This window comes from Strix uralensis, chromosome 15, assembly GCF_047716275.1.
Source record: "Strix uralensis isolate ZFMK-TIS-50842 chromosome 15, bStrUra1, whole genome shotgun sequence".
In the NCBI taxonomy this organism is placed as follows: Eukaryota; Metazoa; Chordata; class Aves; order Strigiformes; family Strigidae; genus Strix; species Strix uralensis.
The window spans coordinates 20,484,005-20,503,285 of record NC_133986.1 but is presented as its reverse complement, the minus strand read 5'-3'; the positions used below and the strand labels follow the sequence as shown (position 1 = coordinate 20,503,285).

Here is a 19,281-nt window from a genome sequence, read left to right as displayed (position 1 = left end):
GCATGTAAAGAAAGGAGGTGGCTGTCTGCAGGCTTGGCCCCTCACCCTGCCACTTCTGGTTAGCTACCTTGGATAGGGAGAAGGGAACACACATCTGTTATGATTTCTATCCGTGCTGCATTTCAGCCAGGAGCCTTCCCACTGAAGTGAGATCGCTGATTTAGGAGTATAGTTGCTGTGTATGCCTTCTTCAGGTAGTGATTTGGATTGTAGGAGGGTTGAACTATTCTTTAGGTTTTTCAGAGAAAACAAACTAAAACTTGGTGCTTCACTCAAACACTTGAAGCTGGATGGAACAAATCTGGACCCTGTAGATCCTGAGGAGACACCAGGTAGCCCTGACTCTGGCTTGGCCCCAGAGTAAGAGCAGATTTTGCCCAAAGCCCACCCAGGTCCAGGCATGTGTCTACTACAGGCCTTGGGGTGATACCACATTTCTGACTTGTTCTGCAGCCTCTTGGGAAGCAAGTAGGGCATGTCCCTGCAGCTCCATGACAGAGCTGGCCTACTCCTCCCAGAGCAGAGCTCTGTAAGAAAGCCCTGCAACTCCTGATGAAGAGCCAGGAGCGCAGCCCTGGGCTCTGTGTGTGTCCAGAGTGAAAGCTGCTGCTCCCCTGTGTCAGCATGGTACTTGGAAGTGGCCCTGAGGGAACGATGAGACTGAGATAAGGATAATGATGCAGTCTATCAGCAGAGACAGGTTGGAGTCGTGGGTGGCAGATGCAGTAACCTCCTTTACAAGGCTTTACACGGACCTTGTGACTCAAATTTTTTAAGGTCTGCTGGATACGTGTTTGTTTCTCTCCACTGTAAGCCAGCGCAATGAGCCAAGCTGTGGTGACACAGCTCATACCTGAATGCCTCTGACATGACGACACAGAGCAGGGGAAAATAAATAAAAGAAACTTTCCAGTTCATTGGTTGTTCTCAGCATCCTGCCGCTCTCCTGCCCCCTCCTTGGCAGAGAGATGATGTCAGAGCAGTTAGGACATAACTGGGTCCCAACAAAAGAAAGCCAGCCTTTGTGTCAAGGCATGCCGATCCTTTCTTGCCCCCTTCCAACCTCCTGTGTTGGGACCAGCCTTTAGCTATCCCGCACTCCGCTGGGTGACTCATTCCCCTGGTATGAATGGGTACCTTGTACAGGCGTCTGCAGAGATGGTCAGTGTTCGGCCGTGGGGGAGAGTGTGTGGCTGGGGAGTGAAAGCCTGAGATTGTCTGCTCAGATTAAAGCCCGGTCTGCAGATAAAACCCAGCTGTCCATCCTTTGCAGCTGCTGAATCCCAACGGGGGTGAAAGAGGAAGCCTGAGTGTTTATGTCTGTGTCATTTTACTCCTGCAAAGGGGCTTGGAAATACCTAGTGAAGAAGGGTGCACAGTGGGAACGTAACCCTTGTGCCACAAAAGGCATCTGTGGCTGTGTAGGTCAGCTTGCCATGTCCATGTCTTCACAGTCCTTTGTGTCAGGGAGAAAGAGAGATGGTTTGATACCCAGTTACATTTGCTTTGTCCCTTGGGAACAGCCGTTTCTTAAGGTCAGGATTAAAACAGAAATTGGGAGATAATTCGTTTGTTCTCTCCTGGGGAGGCCAACTCTTACAAGGACTTAGCATGAGGTCCTTGTTATGGCTGGAACTGGTGTCTCTTCAGCTTTATCTACATAAAAGATGAATTTAATAGCAGTTATTAAGCTGCAGAACACCCTGGATCTGTAAAGAAACCGTTCATTGCTGACCAGGAGCAAGGCAGGGGCTGTGTCAGGACAGGGGTTCTCCCTGAAAAGCTCTCTTTGGCCACATCACCCTCTGTCTTCAGGCCTGCCCAGTCCTTTTAATCTAGTACATATGTTCCTCCTTGTAGTTTTGGTGTGTATAGGAACAGTGTTCCCAAACAGTTTTCTGTACTGTCCATTTGATTCTCCTTGTGGTAAGCAGGGCACATCCCTTTCCATTTCATTGCCGTTAAGCCCTTTTAAGAAATAGTCATGTTCTCATCTTAGTCTTCTAAGAGCTCTTCTCACTTTAGTTTTGAGATACTGAGCTTTTCCCTCTACGTCCTAGTTCAGCAGAACATTTAGTCACAGTCCTGAGCATGAATCTGTGCTAAAGTCCATCTGCTTCAGTAGTGCCCTTCAGCCTGTGGTGGAGCCCCACACAAGTCACTGGGAACATAAACCCGTGGTTTATACATACGCCTAGCTGGTCTGCTCTGTCCTTGGTGAAACAGGCCCTTTGCTGCTTTATTGAATCATCATTATAACATACATTGCTCCTTAGTAACGTGGTGAAATACCCTAAACAATATCAGAACAAGCAAAAGTTTCAAATTTTTTGGTATTGATGTCAGAATCAGATGTTTTCTGTGATACTGAGTGTAGTCATCAGGTTATCCAGCAACCACTTTCTTTTGTCCAGTGATCTTATCTTAGTTGCCTGCACTTTTCCATTCTCTACATCCCTCTGGGTCTGTGAGTTAAACTCACACTTGCTGCTGCTTGTCTTCAGTTATCCTGTGGTTGTTTGGTTGTTTGGTTTTTTTTTTTAACCTGTGGGGTTGTTCTTTTCCTACTCTATTGAGGTCTTAATCCCAGCCCCTGCCTTTGAACACTGCTGCAGAAAAGCATCGATGAAGACAGTTATGTGTTTTATCAGATGATGAACAGCTGGCTCCCGGCATCTCCTCACATTCTGTTCTAATATCCTGCTTTTCCCATTCTTTTACAGTACTTCATACTGTTGCTGTGCATCTTTCTCTTGGAGATCATTGCTGGAATCCTGGCCTATATTTACTACCAACAGGTGAGTGGACATTAGTCCTCAGAGACTCAAACCAGGGAGAGAAAACAGCTGGTTATCATCCCATTTCTCCAGCCAGAATTGGGCTTGGAGGCTTGGGACCTACAGTCTGATTGTGGTTCACATTCCACATGTCTGTACTCCCCCCCCATACAGAAGACCTTGGATTATTTACTGTTTTTGACAAAGTGGTGGTGATTACTCTAGGGAGGCTGCTCAGCTTCTTCCTGTGGTTCACCTTTGTGCACTGTTTTTCTGCAGAGCCTTGTAGAAGACAATTTTTGACGCCGTGTAGATCTAGGAACTCTCCTAACGCCCTTCAAAACATAGTGCAAGCACCTGAAATCATGTTAGTGACACTTAGTATACTGAGGACACAGCAACAGTCCCTGCTGCATCCAGCAAGCTAGCTGCCATACTTCTGAACTAGCAGAGATAATGGATGGTCCAGCTGAGAGGTTCTTTCAGGTCAAGAAGTTTGAGAGCTTCACTTAACCAGCCCAGCCGAGGGGCTGGAGAACAGGCTGCCAAGAGCTGCAGTTCTAGCCTGGCAGTTTTTGCAGTTGCAGAGAGCAGAGCCTTTAAGTCATCACTTTGTTTTCAAAGGGAGTTTCACCACCAAGGCACGAACCACCTGCAAAGTTGCTCTCATGTCTGGAAATTGATTGGAAATGGCAAATTAGGATTGTTGTCAAGTGGCTGTCTGAAAAGCAGCTGGACGTCCCATCTTGTTGGCTTCACTGCCAGGATTCCTTGCCATTCCTTTTTCTCTTGGGCCTTCTGTGCTTTGCCTCCCTAAGGTGGGCGCTGGCAGTTTGTGAGGAGCCAAAGAACCGTGCTGGCTCCTGCCAGGAGGATCAGTGGTACGAATGTGTGTGTTTAACAGGGAAAGATCAATCCTGGCAGGAAGCCAGGGTCAGTCCATCTATCCGTGCAAAGGCACGAGGTTCGTATGTGACAATGGATGAAGAGGAGCTGATCCTGAGGTTGAAATAAGGGACAACAGATTCAGAGCTATTCCCTTGAGCACTTTAGATCACTTGAGGGTGCCTCTGATCAATAGCTGCACTCCCCCTTGCCCTCTGGCTGACAAATCCCCCTTGTTTCCTGGTTGCAGGCTGCTTGCTCTGTTTGCCACTGTTTTTATTTCAGCCCTTGCTTTGGTGTCTAAGGCTCGTGCATGTGTGTCTAAACTGTTTCTTTTGTTATCTCTATTCCATGCTGCAGTTCTTCCCCGTGAGCCCGCAGGTAACTGCTTTTCTCCCAAGTAATAATTCTGCTAATGGACTCTCCTCTTTATTTGCCTCTGATGCCTTCCAGCTGCTGAACCTTTTGCTTTCCTTTTATTACACTAAGTCCTTTGCACCTCTGTAGAGCTTCCCAGCCCAGGATCTCAAAGCATTTTGCAAATACTAATGAATGAAGCCTCATATCATCTCTGTGAGGTAGGTGTTGTCCCCATTTGACACATGGGGTTGGAAAAAAACTGTTTCAAAGGGAGAATAAACTGCAGAGTGTATTTTGCACAGTTCAGCATAACCAGGTGTTTGACCTCTCATTTACTACTTACTGTGTAGAATAAAAGGTGTACAGAGAGGCTGCCCACCTGTTTCATTCATTGACCCCATCTAACATGCATGTTGACATTGTTTATTGGTATAGGAACTTAGAATTTCACAGGTGTTGGACTAAAGCAGTGTTGCTGTATGAACCAGTATGACCAAAAAAAATGATGCAGCTCTTTGGCACTTTTTGGCTGTCACCTGAATGGGTGAGAAGAATTCAGCTGGATTGAAAGAGCCTTCACAGGAATAAATGTTTGAGTCCAATCACCTGAACATGCCAGTGCTTTATGATGATGCTTTCAGGAATTCTGTACTTGCAAAACCAGACTTTGTCTCTCTGTCACTGTTACCAAGAAAGGCCTTGCAGTGCTTTTGCAGTCTCACACTTAATTCTCTTGTGTGGCATACTTTTTGGTGCCGATACAAGAGCTGTTCAGACTGTGTGGCGTCAGTCCAGCATGCACAGGACTCTAATTTCTTCCTGCTCCTGGTCAGAATGACTTGGTTTTTAGCATTTTGTCACAGGCTTCAGAGGAAAACGGCTGCACGTGGTCTCATAGGCATATTCATATTTAAGCAGGCACAGTTTTGTGTTCTGTTTTGTTGTAGGCGTGTCTTGGCAATCTTACATATTCAAGGTGAGGACCCATATGGTGATGTGTACACAGGCTGAAATTTGGTCCTGAAGCACCTCCTTCCAGTTATTAAAATGGAGGCATGGTCTGTAGTCAGTTGGAAATAGGCCTGTGCACTCCAGCCTTGGAGGATGATCTTGAAGGAAGCTGTAGCTTCCACTAGGCTCTCTGCTTTCCTCTTGGAGCAAAGGCAATGGAATGTATGCAGGGCTCTGGGTCACTCTGAGGGGTGAGTTTGCCTTGTGATTTTATCCCACTTGTCTCTCCCATTCAGCTGAGCATGGAGCTGAAGCAAAATTTGAAGAACACCATGACCCAGAAGTACCGGAAGGAGGGAGAAGAGAGTGTCACCAGCGCGGTAGACAAACTGCAGCAGGAGGTAGGAATCTCTAGAGGCAGGGAGAGTTAATGCAGTTGCAGAGGGCTTAAAATCAAATGCACAAAAGGCATCATGGGCTCTTGACATCCAACATACAGATATTTCACAGAATCATCTCGGTTGGAAAAGCCCTTGAAGCTCCTCCAGTCCAACCATGAACCTCACCCTGACCGTTCCCAACTCCACCAGATCCCTCAGCGCTGGGTCAACCCGACTCTTCAACCCCTCCAGGGTTCCCGGGACTCCCCCCCTGCCCTGGGCAGCCCATTCCAACGCCCAACAACCCCTTCTGCAAAGAAATCCTTCCTAAGAGCCAGTCTGACCCTGCCCTGGCGCAGCTTGAGGCCATTCCCTCTTGTCCTGGCGCTGGTTCCTTGGCTCAAGAGACTCATCCCCCCTCTCTGCACCCTCCTTTCAGGGAGTTGTAGAGGGCCATGAGGTCTCCCCTCAGCCTCCTCTTCTCCACACTAAACCCCCCCAGATCCCTCAGCCGCTCCCCATCAGACCTGTGCTCCAGACCCTGCACCAGCTCCGTTGCCCTTCTCTGGACACGCTCGAGTCATTCAATGGCCTTTTTGGAGTGAGGGGCCCAAAACTGAACCCACTTATCGAGGTGCATCCTCACCAGTGCCGAGTCCAGGGGTAAGATCCCTTCCCTGTCCCTGCTGGCCACGCTATTGCTGATACAAGCCAGGATGCCATTGGCCTTCTTGGCCACCTGGGCACACTACTGGCTTGTGTTGAGCCGGCTATTGATCAACACCCCCAGGTCCCTCTCTGACTTTCCTCTGTGTGCTGAGTGTATCTTCTGCTGCTTCTGATTCAAGACATGGTTGGATGGGGTGCAGGGCCTGGGCCATGTAACCGGCAGAATTGTGTGGTGGGATCTCTGAATTGCACGCCCAGTAGCACTGTGGAAACAACACCTGAATTGCTCCTGGAGTGAACTGGAGCTGCCAAGTCACTCTGACAGCTGTTTCTAGTTCACACTTCAAAGCTTTGGAGAAATTGCTGACATTTTTCATTAAGCTCCTCAGTACCCTGGAGAGCAAGGTGTAATGAAAGAGCCTTCCTGCCGCTGTTGCTAGCTGTGCCTGGCTCAGGGGTGGTTTGGGTTAGGGCTGCCGCAGTTCTGACAGGCTTTCCCACAGAAAGGACCCTTGTGCACAGGCACTTTCAAGGCATGGGGCCTACTACACGCATACTGCCATAGCAGGTGCATTTGTGATAGTAACTGGTAATTAAACTTACCCTGTTATCATCATCAACACTCCAGTCTGGTGGGTCAGAGCTGAGGCAGCTGCAGTTGGGCTCTGGTTACAGTTCATCCCAGCAGTAACCAAAAGTCACAGCTGCTGAAAGATGGATGAAGCTGATATTTAATGGCCGTTTTGGGGACTCTTAACACAAAAGTTCTCCTCCCTGTGCCCCCTGCCCAAGAAAAACGGAAAACCATAAAATCAAACCCGTGCAATAGCTGGAGGGTGAAGCCCAGGGTTTGGTGTGGGAGGCTGGAGGGAGAAGGAGGTTGTGGCACTTGCAGGCTCAGGCTTTGCTCTGTGTACACGCAGTTCAAGTGCTGTGGGAGCAACAACTACACAGACTGGGCTGACAGCCTGTGGATCAAATCTCCAGAGGCCAATGGACGGAAGGTCCCAGACAGCTGCTGTAAGACGATAACCGACCTGTGTGGCCGAAGAGACCATCCTTCCAACATCTACAAGGAGGTAAAGATCAAAAGGGCTTCAGAGCCCCCTGTCACAAAGTATGTAAAGGACACGGGCAGGGAGTGAGGGTGTTGGGTTACTGCTGCAAAGTGTGTAGGATTCCTTAGAAAGCAGAATTAATTTCTCTGGTTGAGTGTTCAGCCATCTAGGTTATTTTGTTTGTAAATATAGAGGAAAAAATAAATTATATTTGTTACTACAGAGTATATTAGTGATAGGGGGAAGTGGGAGAGGTGGTTGGTTCTGGCCAGAGACTTGGATGTGAGCCCTACGTTCGACACAGCTTCCTGTCATTGGAATTACTCGGTGAGGTGCAGATGGAGATACTTCTGGTACTAGACTGAGATAGTGGGATTTGACCTACAGCATGAAGAAACAGCATATGGGGAAGAAAGAGGACCCCGTAGAAGACAAATTAGGCCAGTTCCACTGGGCTGCAGTTCAGGCTGAGTTGAGGTAGAGGGGCTTGTCTCTTTTCTAGAAGAAGCAAACTGAATCCCAGACTAGCTGAGTAAGTAAACAGGTTGCTCTCAGACCATCTATTCATCCAGTTTGTGTAAGGCTGGTAAAAAGTTGTGTTTATTTTGGTACCCTCCAGTCCTGACACCTGGCTTTAACTTGCTCACTGTGATGCTCTCTGTGGGGAGGCATAGTCCTTTAATTCATCAGTGGAACCAGCACCTTGGATGGCTGTATTGAGCCTGGGGAGCAGCAACTGGAGCTTTTTCCTTGTTTCTGTCCCCTGACAGTTAAGGAGGGCTGTGGATGAAGAGGTGGCCCCCTTCCGAGCAGGTATTTCTTATCACAGCTTGTGCTTTAAGCAGGACTCGGAACAGGAGTGTGGATAACATCTGCATTAAGCTGAGCAACTCAAACAGCTAAAAGGAAACCAACCATCTATCTTTGTGAAATGAACAGGGAGGTGAAGTCCAGTCTTTCTGATCCACTAAAGCCCCTCTTATGTTCAGCTGCTTGGCTGGGTTTTGCTCTTCAGAAAGAAGCCTTTCCCATAAGGTTTGTGCCTTCCAGGCAAGACCCAAGGAGGAAGCTCAGAAAAGAGTCCAAGGGCTGATGAGGTGTTTCTGGGAGTGGAAACCCACGACCATTTGAGGGGCAGGGCTGGCAATTCCTTTCCTGCGTGGAGCTGGAGGCAGCTGCCCAGCTGCATTATTAAGAGAGGCCCTGTAGGCTGCCAAATGTATTGGGCTAGCTCTAGAGAAGAAGAAGCTGTAAGGGGAGGTTTGGATCCACAGTCGGATGCTGCATGTCATGGTATGAGGTCTCAGTCAGAGTCCAGAAAGGATTTTAGTGGCTTTGGGGAAGAAGAACCTAGAAAAGGATCAGATGAGGGAACAGGAGTAAGTGCTTCATATCAGGGCAGCTGGGGCTGACTCTAAAACCTCTCGCTGACATGGGAAAAGTGAGGCCTCTGCCATCCCTCCCTGGAGGGCTGTGTGCTTGCTCCTTCCCTCTGCCTGCGTGCATGTTCTCCGTGACATGGGGCAGGAGGGCCCCCAGCACCCTTGGGGCACTGCTGTAGCCTACACAATATATCCCCCCGATGTTACTATGGAAAACCTGCCTCAATAGATTAAACAGCTTAATTATTTAAAGGGAACTCTTTTTATATAAAAAAAGAAACACTGACAGAGAATGCTCTTACCAATTTATTTTTGCTTTTATGACAACAAAAACTTGGCCCGAAAACAGGGAGGGGAAAGGTCATGCTGCCAGCCAAGTTGCAAGGCAGAGGCAGGCAGAGCCTGGCGTTCCAGGTTCACACCGAAACTCATTGCTGTCATAAATAGCAGTGGGAGGAATTTACTCTTAAAAAGCTCCTGTCACGTTACAGTTCTTGGTAGCGGATCCACTCAGCAGCATTTCCTCAGCCTTTTGGCCTGACAGGAGTAAATACCCTTTCCAGGCGTGTGCTAGGCAGTGAGTGAGGGAACCTTTCTCCATGTATCTCAGAGAAAAATGACACTCTCCCTCTGTGTGATGTGACCGGTTCTTCTTCTGCATTTCTCAGCTAGCAGCCACCTTGGGTTTTTTTGACAATTCCTGAGCCAGTAGGTCCAGAGCAATGCGGTTTACATCATCTGTGCAGCTTTTCCACAGGCAAAGAGATTGCTCACAGACACTGCTTTTTCTAGCGTTGCTTTCAAGGGTCACAACCATTGGGTTAAAGTGAAGAAGAGGTTAAAATGAAGCTGATTTTCCATGTCCCTCCTTTCATCCTGCAGAGCGGTTGCATTACCAAGCTGGAAAACTTCATTCAAGATCATCTGAAAATTATCGGGGCAGTAGGGATCAGCATTGCTTGTGTGCAGGTAAAAGGGCTGAGTGGAGTTTTGGGGGTGCTGGGCAGAAGTTAAAGGAACCCCAGACCCGAGGGATGGAAAAAAAAAATCAGATGTTTTAGGCTCTTCCCTGCCTGGCAAGGAGAAGTTGCCAGGTACTTTGGGGACCCGAGGATTTGCTAGGTCCAAAGCAGCGCTGGCCCTGGCAGGCGCTTCGGCAGCTGGAGAGGGACCTCTTGTGGGGACCTGCCGTGGCTGCCCGCGCTGCTGAAGAGCCAGCCTGGAGGAGTTCCCTACTTCCCTTCCTTAGGATTATTTTAAGTCATGCTGAATTTCTCCCTTGGCTGTGTCATATTGAAGAACAGCACTGTGGGTCTGTAAAGGATTTGGGAGAGGGTGATGAATAAAGGGGTGGGGTATGGATGCCCCCTGCTCCCATTTTAGAGGGGAGGGCACAGGATATTCTTCTCTTCTAGATGTAGACATCTGGGAGTTCCTCATCTTCCCCTTCTTTCTGGCAAGTAGCCAAATTACACCCCAGAGAAGCCGCTGGTGATTAATTACAAGGATTAGCACAGATTATGTTCTCTCCTGCTGCTTATTGCAAGCTGGAGTGCAGTATCCCCAGGCAGGAGCTAGCTGCCACTCCGGTCTGGGTCCAGACTGTTAGTTTGCAAAGCTGTTGCCTCCACTGCATCCGTTCTGTTTTTTCATGCATTTCTCTCTTCTCTTTACACCCTGTAGATCTTTGGGATGATTTTCACCTGCTGCTTGTACAAGAGTTTAAAGCCAGAACCATATTAATAGCTGCGGGAACTCTGTCGCTCCCCCTCTGCCACTTCCCTTAGCGCCTGCCAACCTGACTACTCTTCGCCACCACCACAGAAGTGTCTGTAACCTGAGGACTTGGCTCTGTAATTAAATGCTTCTCGAACCGTGCACCGCCTTACCTGCCCCTTTGGGGAAAGTCACCCTCCTTGTGCACAAGGCAGCCAGGAGTTCAGCGGGTCCTCTTCACTGTCAAGAAACAAAGAGCTGTGGATCTTCTGCTAGAAATTTTAGCAAAACAGTCCCATGATAGAACTACGAAGCAAGATTTATCCAGGGCCATTTCTCTTGAGGCTTTTCTTGAGCCACTGTGAAGGTATCTGGATGCTATACGAGAACGGTGGTTTGCTCTCTGAGAAGCGGCTCAGCAGCACCGGGCATTGACTGAGGACAGATGATGCTTCTGCGCTGAGCTGGAGCCAGAGCTGAGTGTCTCATACATGGAAGATTTCTCTCCCTCCTCACAAGTGTGCACCAATGTCCTACCACAGCTGATCTCTGCCTGAGAGGATGCCTGCCTGGTTGCTTGGAGCAGGAGCTGCTCTCCCTGCTGATCGGGAGCACCATGCGCTGCAGCTGAAATCCTGTCATGACTCTGATGTTGCCAAGATGTGGGTGCCTTAGGATTTCTCAGCAATCCTTCCTCCTCCTCCTTGAAGCTTCCCCCAGCACAGCGCCATTAGGAGCCACAAGAGGCCTTTTGCCTCCTAGTGATTCTGGAGCAAAAACGATGGACTCTTGGATCTGGTCTGTTTTACTGAGTGGCTTCCAGTGCAAGTGAGAGAACTTTGTTTCCCCCTACCTATCCCCTGCTGAGGTTTGGTGAAGAACTGGTCTGTTTGTGGGGCTGGCATATCTTCCTACCCCTTGGCCTGTTCAGTTAGTGGAAATACCTTCTCACATCTCTTTACGTGTTGAGATGCCCTTGGCTTGATTTTTCTAATTAAAACCTCCAGGTTGGTCTCTCTTGGGCAGGAGATGAATACATACGAATGTTTTATCAGCCTCCAAAGAGCTCATTAATCAGCTGAGGGTTTTCTGGCTTTAACGAGATGTGGAAGCCCACTTTACTGGTTACTGCCGAGAAGGTCAGGAGAGTTAGCTTCAACCAGTTGCCCCAGTGTATTCGGCAAATTGTTAGTGCTGGGTTAACTGTCTGTTTGCTGCAGAGGAATAGGTTTTAATTAAGTATTCTCTCTGCATTGGAGTCCTGGATACACACAGGACACAGACGTCACCATTGCCACAGACTTAGTGCCATCATGATGCCAACAGGTCTTAGCCTGAATTCATAGGATCTTGTGTGCCTCTTGTCTTGTTCTCACCTTCCTGGTAGGCCTGTTACACCCACGAAGCAGAAAGAGCTGTGGGGTTTTGGTGTTTCTAAGCAGTGAAGACAAGCCCTTTTATAAACACACACATTTATTCCCTCTCCTGGCCTTTCAGTGGTGCTGGCTGAGCCCTGTCCCTTGACAGCAGACAGTTAACATGAGCAAAATCACCCAGACTCCCATCGTGGGAGTTTTAGTTCACAGAGCGGAAATCTTGGACTGGCGCTAAAGGGTGACAAGTTAAAATTCAGAGCAGGTCAATCTGAAACTCCCCCATCAACATCAGCCCCGTGAAATAATCCTTAACTAATGCAGAAAGAGAGGTGGAGGAACTGAGGTGTATCCTCGGTTCCACAGCAGTAGGAAAGAGGGGAAAGAAATCTAAATTATTGTGTAATGATCTAAAGGAGAAATCTCTAAATTATTTCTTGTTTTAGAATCAAGTTCCTGACAAGTATTGACTACTAACTGAGAAGAAAATATTGAGCATGTTGCTTGAAGCAATATTTCTAGTTTAAGCATATCTTCATAGCTGCCTTCACCCATTCCCTTCAAATACACTGTACAGGGTTGGGAGAGGCCAGGAAGAATGAGATATGACCAGTAAGTTGGCTTGTATCCGTTGAGTTGTTTTATACTTTTTCTCTGTGTAATAATATTCATTGCATTTTTTTTTTTAACCCAGTTTAAGTTGCTGGCCAATAGAAAAATAAAGCTTAAGGTTCTGTACTTTGTGTAGCAAAACTTAAGGGGTACCGTGAGCCGGGTGGGTGTTAGGGATTCCTCAGATCCTGCTGCTGAGGAGCCAGTTCCTCCCAAAGATGCTGCTCGGAGGGACCAGGCTGAGAAGGAAGCTGGGGAAGGATCCGCTTCGTGTCGCTGACCTTGCCAGCCTGGTCATGGTCTGCTGCCGCGGGGTGCTGCAGCCTGCTCCTCGGTGGGGCACCCGGAGAGCCGAAGGCGCAGAACCTCAGCGCCTACCCCGTGCGGCTCCCGGGCCTGTGGTACACCTGACCACGGGTGACATCTCCCCCTTGTCACACAGGCTGCGCTTTCTTGTCCCGTGCAGGGTGCTGAGGCAGACACAACTGGGCCTTTGCCGTGGCGTGAGCTGCCTCACCTTGCTGCTGCCTGTGCTTACCGGGCAGGTCTGCTTAAGAGCACCAGGGTGCTCTTAGTTGAGGGTATGAATTGACTCAGGGCTCTGCTCTGCTCTCCTGCACCGTTTCCACTCACCCCAAAGACAGGGGAAGTCTTTCATCTTTCTGTCTTGCCCACAAGGGCCACCGCAGCGGGGCTGGTAGCCGGCTGTGCGTGCTGCTGCGTGCTGAGTACTTGCTCTATGTGCTGGGGAGTAGCTTGTAGCCACCTTCTATCACAGATGAGAAAAAGAGGGAGCGGCTGTGTGCCCTTTTTTGTTGCCCTTGAGGATTTAAGGTTGAAAATGGCCCATTACAAGTTTGAAATAGGCCGGTGTCTGCCCGCTGGCCAGGCGCGGTGCAGCTGGCAGGCACGGCCACTCGGTGGCTCTCGGGGCTCAGCACAGCGCTGTGGATTCAGCTCTGGCAATTCAAGTGAGTCTCGATTCTTGCTGCTTGGCTCTGTGGGCAGCAGGGCCCTGGCGTGGCCAAGCCCCAGGGAAGCGCAGCACAGGTCCCGTGCCTGGATGGGGAAGGTCGCACCTTCCAGCCCCTGGTTTTCATGCTGCAGCAAGGCACTGGCCATGCGAGACTGAGGGCTTGGCCTGGCCTGCCCTTGGCTCGGAGCACAGGCTTCTGCTGCAAAAACCCCCACAAATGTGTTGGCATATGCCAAGGAGCGAGACCTGGGAGGCTCAGTGGTGAGATGAGCCATGGCCACTGCAGTGGTACCGCCGTGGGGCAGGCAGGCGCTCCTGAGCTGTGGTGGGTGAGACGGGGATGTGCCCACGTGGCCAAGAAGGCCAATGGTATCCTGGCTTGTATCAGCACTAGTGTGGCCAGCAGGGACAGGGAAGGGATCTTACCCCTGTGCTCAGCACTGGGGAGGCCGCCCCTCGATGAGTGGGTTCAGTTTTGGGCCCCTCACTCCAAAAAGGCCATTGAATGACTCGAGCGTGTCCAGAGAAGGGCAACGGAGCTGGTGCAGGGTCTGGAGCACAGGTCTGATGGGGAGCGGCTGAGGGATCTGGGGGGGTTTAGTCTGGAGAAGAGGAGGCTGAGGGGAGACCTCATGGCCCTCTACAACTGCCTGAAAGGAGGGTGCAGAGAGGGGGGATGAGTCTCTTGAACCAAGGAACCAGCGCCAGGACAAGAGGGAATGGCCTCAAGCTGCGCCAGGGCAGGGTCAGACTGGCTCTTAGGAAGGATTTCTTTGCAGAAGGGGTTGTTGGGCGTTGGAATGGGCTGCCCAGGGCAGGGGGGGAGTCCCCATCCCTGGAGGGGTTGAAGAGTCGGGTTGACCCAGCGCTGAGGGATCTGGTGGAGTTGGGAACGGTCAGTGTGAGGTTCATGGTTGGACTGGAGGAGCTTCAAGAGCTTTTCCAATCGAGATGATTCTGTGATGGGGTCATGTCCATTTGTAAGACCTTGTCCCAGGAGCTGGCCACCCGTTCTCAGGAGAGGCGAGCTGAAGGGGAAGCACAAATGAGGAAGGGAGGGCTCGTCCTGGAGGGCTGTTTACTGAGGTGGGGCTAGAGGAGCTGGGCCAGCTGGGCTCCTGCCCCCACGCTTGCAGTGGGGGCACAGAAGGGGGCATGGGTGGCTCGGTGTTGTCTCAGACAGCCCCTGGACCACCTCAGCTGTGCTGCCGTGGCAGAAAGAGAAATGTCCACAACTCCCCTCCTCGTGCCTCACCCCGTTCCCCTGTGTGTCATTAGGGGTGCAGTGTGCCTCGTCACCCTTTCCCACCCCCAAAGGGAAACGAGCCCCCCTTCTGTGGGACTGTCACGGGGTGGCCTCTGTGAAGGCTGTAGCAGTGTCTTTCTGCGTGAAGCAATTGCTTAAAAGCAATTTCTCTTCTTTGAATTGACTTCTGCAGTGTCTGTGCTCAGGGTGCAATTACCATCTTACAGCATCCCCAGGGCCGCGCAGCCTCAGCGCTCTGGGAGCGGATTTCTCCCCCTCTGGACCTGGAGCTTTGGGCTGTGCTAATTGCCCTTCGAAGCAATTAGCTCGGCGGGTTGTCTGCTCTCTTGGGGTGCCTCGGTGCTCAGTAAAATTTGCTCAGGATTAAAAGGGAAGACAGTTGTAGCAGTAAATAGTTTCCGCAAGGATCCAGCTTTGGGGCAGTCACCCTTTTCCTGCAGTTTCAAACAACGTAAGTATTTCATGCTCCCCTGCAGGGCTGCTTCTAACCCCAGACCAGTTCACGAACATGCCCTTTCTGCTCATGATGTTTGGTTGGGAGGAATTTTCCCCCCAGGAAGGCCTTTGTGCCCCTTTCTTTTGCCATTTGGTTGTAATGTCCTTGTTTTCCTGCTGCAGCAGGAGCAAGCAGTGATACTCTCCTCCCTGGTGAGACATGACAAATGCACCCTGCTTGGGAAATGACAAAGGGGGGATGCTCCCTCCTTTCCTGCCGTGAAGCCTCCCCAGGTTTCCACGTGGCCGGGCCATGCCTCCCCGGCGAGCTGCTTCTCTGCACCAAAGCCCGGGCAGGAGGCGAGGTGGTGGCTGCTCCCAGGCGGCCGAGGAGGCGGCGGGAGCACATTGATGTGGTGCCTTCGGGAATACCAAATTCCTTGTGGGGAGCGGGCACGATGCTCTCAAATGAGCTGTAATCACATGAACAGCAGGGATGCTGGTGCCCACCAGATTCATTCCGTGACTCATTCCAGCACAGCAGCTCATCAGACACTTGGGGGGGTTTGAATTCCTCTCACTCCCTGCTAAGGAGGCTGCTCCTCCTGCTCGCCTGGCTGCCTGCATTAGCAGGAAGGACACTGTGTGTGCTGCGGCCCTCAGGATCGGCACCTTTCTCCCTTCTGACTACTGCTCCTGCTTGCTGAAAAGGAGCTGCTGAGTGTCAGGCATTTCCAGGCTTCCCTTTTTTGAGTAGTGAACTGTCTTGCCACCAAGGGACAGGGACAGGGAAGGGATCTTACCCCTGTGCTCAGCACTGGTGAGGCCGCCCCTCGATGAGTGGGTTCAGTTTTGGGCCCCTCACTCCAAAAAGGCCATTGAATGACTCGAGCGTGTCCAGAGAAGGGCAACGGAGCTGGTGCAGGGTCTGGAGCACAGGTCTGATGGGGAGCGGCTGAGGGAACTGGGGGGGTTTAGTCTGGAGAAGAGGAGGCTGAGGGGAGACCTCATGGCCCTCTACAACTGCCTGAAAGGAGGGTGCAGAGAGGGGGGATGAGTCTCTTGAGCCAAGGAACCAGCGCCAGGCCAAGAGGGAATGGCCTCAAGCTGCGCCAGGGCAGGGTCAGACTGGCTCTTAGGAAGGATTTCTTTGCAGAAGGGGTTGTTGGGCGTTGGAATGGGCTGCCCAGGGCAGGGGGGGAGTCCCCATCCCTGGAGGGGTTGAAGAGTCGGGTTGACCCAGCGCTGAGGGATCTGGTGGAGTTGGGAACGGTCAGTGTGAGGTTCATGGTTGGACTGGAGGAGCTTCAAGAGCTTTTCCAACCGAGATGATTCTGGGATTCTGCCTACACAGAGTATAGAGAGAGCCCAGTGCCCCAGCAGGGCCCAATCCTGCCAATGGCTGCTGTGTCCCCCCTTGGGGCAACAACACCCAACCCTCCCCTCGTGCAGTCCCAGAAGTGGCATTGATGGCTGCAGCACGTGTCTCCGGCAGCTGGCGGGGAGCGTGGGGGTCACACTGAGCCCCTTGCACCCCTCTGTGGTTAGAGGCCAACCCAAACCAGGCACTGACCCCGGGGTGCAGGGCGTGTGGAGCGACGTGTCACAATTTTGACCGTATGTCTGTGTACATGTAGCTGTATCTGTGCGTCTCCTCCTGCCATGCTGGAGGATTTCCCCTGCTGGAACTTTCACAGGTGAGGTTTACACTTTCTTATTTTGCTCAGAAATGCTGGGACCTTCATATCCCAGGAACCTGCCACCTTAGAAACACCTTCACTCCTTCCAGAGTTATGGTCCCCCTCCCCTTCCCAGGAAGGGACGTCCTCTCCCCCAGTGGGGCAGGGGATGCCCCCAACCTGCCACCAGCCACAGCCTCTCCTCTTCTAAAATGCTTCCCAGCCCCAGACTAGCAAGGGACCAAGGCATGTTGTCGTGCCACACAGCAAAGGCTTCCTCATTAACCTCGCCGTGCCCCATTAATGGTTGGTGGCTCAGCTGCACATCTCTCTGCCTGCCGCTGGCGGTAAATAAACAGGCGTCTGCCTAAGAGCACCTCTGGGCAGTACCAAAAAGCTTAAGCCCCTTGCTTTGTGTTACAGGAGAAACTGAGGCAAGTGTCTCATCCCCGCTCACACAGCAAGTACGTGATGGGTGCTGGGGTCCTGCAGCGTGGGGGCGCCTGTGCAGAGAGCTGCAGAGTAGCACGCTGTGCCCACAGCACATATTTTAAGTATTGACAAAGCCTCCTCTTTCCTGGGAGAGCTGCCTGCTTCATTGCCTTTTAACCTGCCCCAGCAGTCTTTACTGACGAGTTTTCTCAGGTTGTTTTCCACGCTTTTATTTCTTGCTGCCCCTTCTGGGATGCAGCGTTAAGCAACGATGGCCTGAGGTGTGAGGCACCAGGCTCAAGTTTTGGGATTGGGACTCCAACCGCTGTCCCCACTCCTGGAGGATGTCAGCTCAGTTCCCCCCAGACCGAAATAACAGCTCATATCACTACAAAATGACACCTGAAGGCATGTCCCTCCACACCCAGCTCTTACGGCTCCTTCCTCTCTTGCATGTTATTCCTCTGTTATATGTTGAGCAATGTCAGGTACTATTTTATATTTATCTAAATTAAATCTTGTCCTATTTAAATGTGCCTGACACTAAGATATTCCAGGCTGATTCACGTTTTGTCCTTCCTTGCATTTTTCATCTCTCCTCCTCCATCAATCCACAAACGTGATCAATGTTACAATTTCTTTCCTTTTCCTCCTTTCTCCCTCTCTCACCGCTCTCTTCTGGAACTCTAATGAAACTTTTTAACAGCAGCCAGTTGAAGGCTGACCTTTGCTGAATGCCTCGTGCTCTGCGGATGGGCTCATGAATGATTCCGCTGTTTGGGCTCTAGCTGGCAGCTGTGGCAGAATTACTCAAAGGAAACATCCTGAGGTTTGTCCACACTTCCAAGCTGAGCAATCCCAGCCCCAGAGCAGGGAGTGGAGCCCTAAATCATAGGCTGCATATGTATTAAATATTTTTTTCACCCCCCCCCCCAAAAAATCCAAACCCAAATGTTATTCAAATGTATTTTACTGTTCGCTTACCATAGTTAATGGCACTGGATGGGCCTATTAAAATCTCAGTGTCAACAAATGTGGGCTCTTGGTGCCCTTTTCACCAAAACACCAACGCTGCCTTCTGGAAGTGAACTGAATTTAAACGAACGTGGGTGAGAAGAGGCAGCGTTTCACAAGCTGAGCGCTGGGTCGCCGGGGCTGCGGTTAAGGTGCTGACTGGGAATACAGGAGCTTGGTGTTGCGTCCCTGGTTTGCCTGGGGGGTTTGAGGACACCCCTTGCATGGGGGTTTTTGGCGGAGCTCGGTGGTGCTGGTGCTGGCTGGGAGCGGGCGACGACACAGCACCGCAGGAGCAATCCATCCTGCACCCGGCTGAGTGCGAGCTGAGCTCCTCTGCACCTGCCAGCCCGCTGCAAACCACAGCAGACGAATTAATTCCTATCAGTGTTTCTTTTTCCCCTCTAATCATATTACCTTTCCTTGTCCCTTTAGATTGAAACTTCTTTTAGTGTCTGTACAAGCTGTGCTGAGCTCCACGCAGCCCCGGTTGCAGCTGCAGCACTAAAGTTCTGCCTGTAACCTAAGTAACAATAAAAATATTGCTCCAAAGGAGTTATGACCCTACGAAACTCTGAACTGTGGTGGTACTCTTCTTCTGAAAGCAACAATGGGAAATGCAAATCGATGTCAAACTGCAGCCTCTGCTTTAGCATCAGCAATTTTTTCTGGTTTTGCATAGCCTGGAGCTTCGAGTAAACTCGATTCTGCTCTTGCAGGCAGAGGTTTCTGGAATGTGAATGCAAATAACTTCTGCTTTCCACGCACCGCTGGAGAGATGCTCTTGTTTCACTGCTTTAGGATTCAGAGTACTTCCCGGCGACAGGGCCTAAGGATGCTCGGCATCTCCCGGGGGGGAGCACGTGCTGCCAGCCTGCGGGTTAACTGGAAGCAGGAACTAGGCTAGAGCAGAGAGGGAGTTTAGGGTTTGGGGAGAGGGAGGCAGTTCCCGCTTCGCCTGCTTAGAGCCAGCTCAGGGGAACAGATTCATTTTTCTGGCCCAGTTTTTAATGTCACTTTTCCCCAGGAAAGGGTCCTGGAGGGAGGAGGCAGCAAGCCACAGCCCCCCCGGGGGCTTCCACCAGCATGTGGACCCTGTGGGCAGGGGCATCCCTGCTGACACCACCTCCTGGGCACGGGTCACACACAACGGGCTATAGTTAAGGCAAATATGCCTTTAATTAGGCATAAACTAATGGCTCTTTTTCCAGTCCACATCCCCTCTCTGGGATAACCTATGAGCCAAACTCTAAGCTCCTTTTTAGGGCTTGTAGGAGTCAAATGTTCATCCCTTGTTTCCTCCAGCTAATTAATC

General features: G+C 50.9%; 1 protein-coding gene across 1 annotated transcript in view; it reads left to right on the top strand.

Moving 5' to 3' along the window:
* Positions 1 to 12,289, top strand: part of CD151 (CD151 molecule (Raph blood group)) — a 39,280-nt gene extending 26,991 nt beyond the window's left edge. The window contains exons 5-9 of the mRNA XM_074885134.1: positions 2,724 to 2,798; positions 5,270 to 5,374; positions 6,946 to 7,101; positions 9,345 to 9,431; positions 10,146 to 12,289. Of these exons, the coding sequence (XP_074741235.1) occupies positions 2,724 to 2,798; positions 5,270 to 5,374; positions 6,946 to 7,101; positions 9,345 to 9,431; positions 10,146 to 10,205 (483 nt within the window). The 3' untranslated portion in view covers positions 10,206 to 12,289. The remainder of the gene's footprint in view (positions 1 to 2,723; positions 2,799 to 5,269; positions 5,375 to 6,945; positions 7,102 to 9,344; positions 9,432 to 10,145) is intronic.
* The last annotated feature ends 6,992 nt before the right edge of the window (positions 12,290 to 19,281 follow it).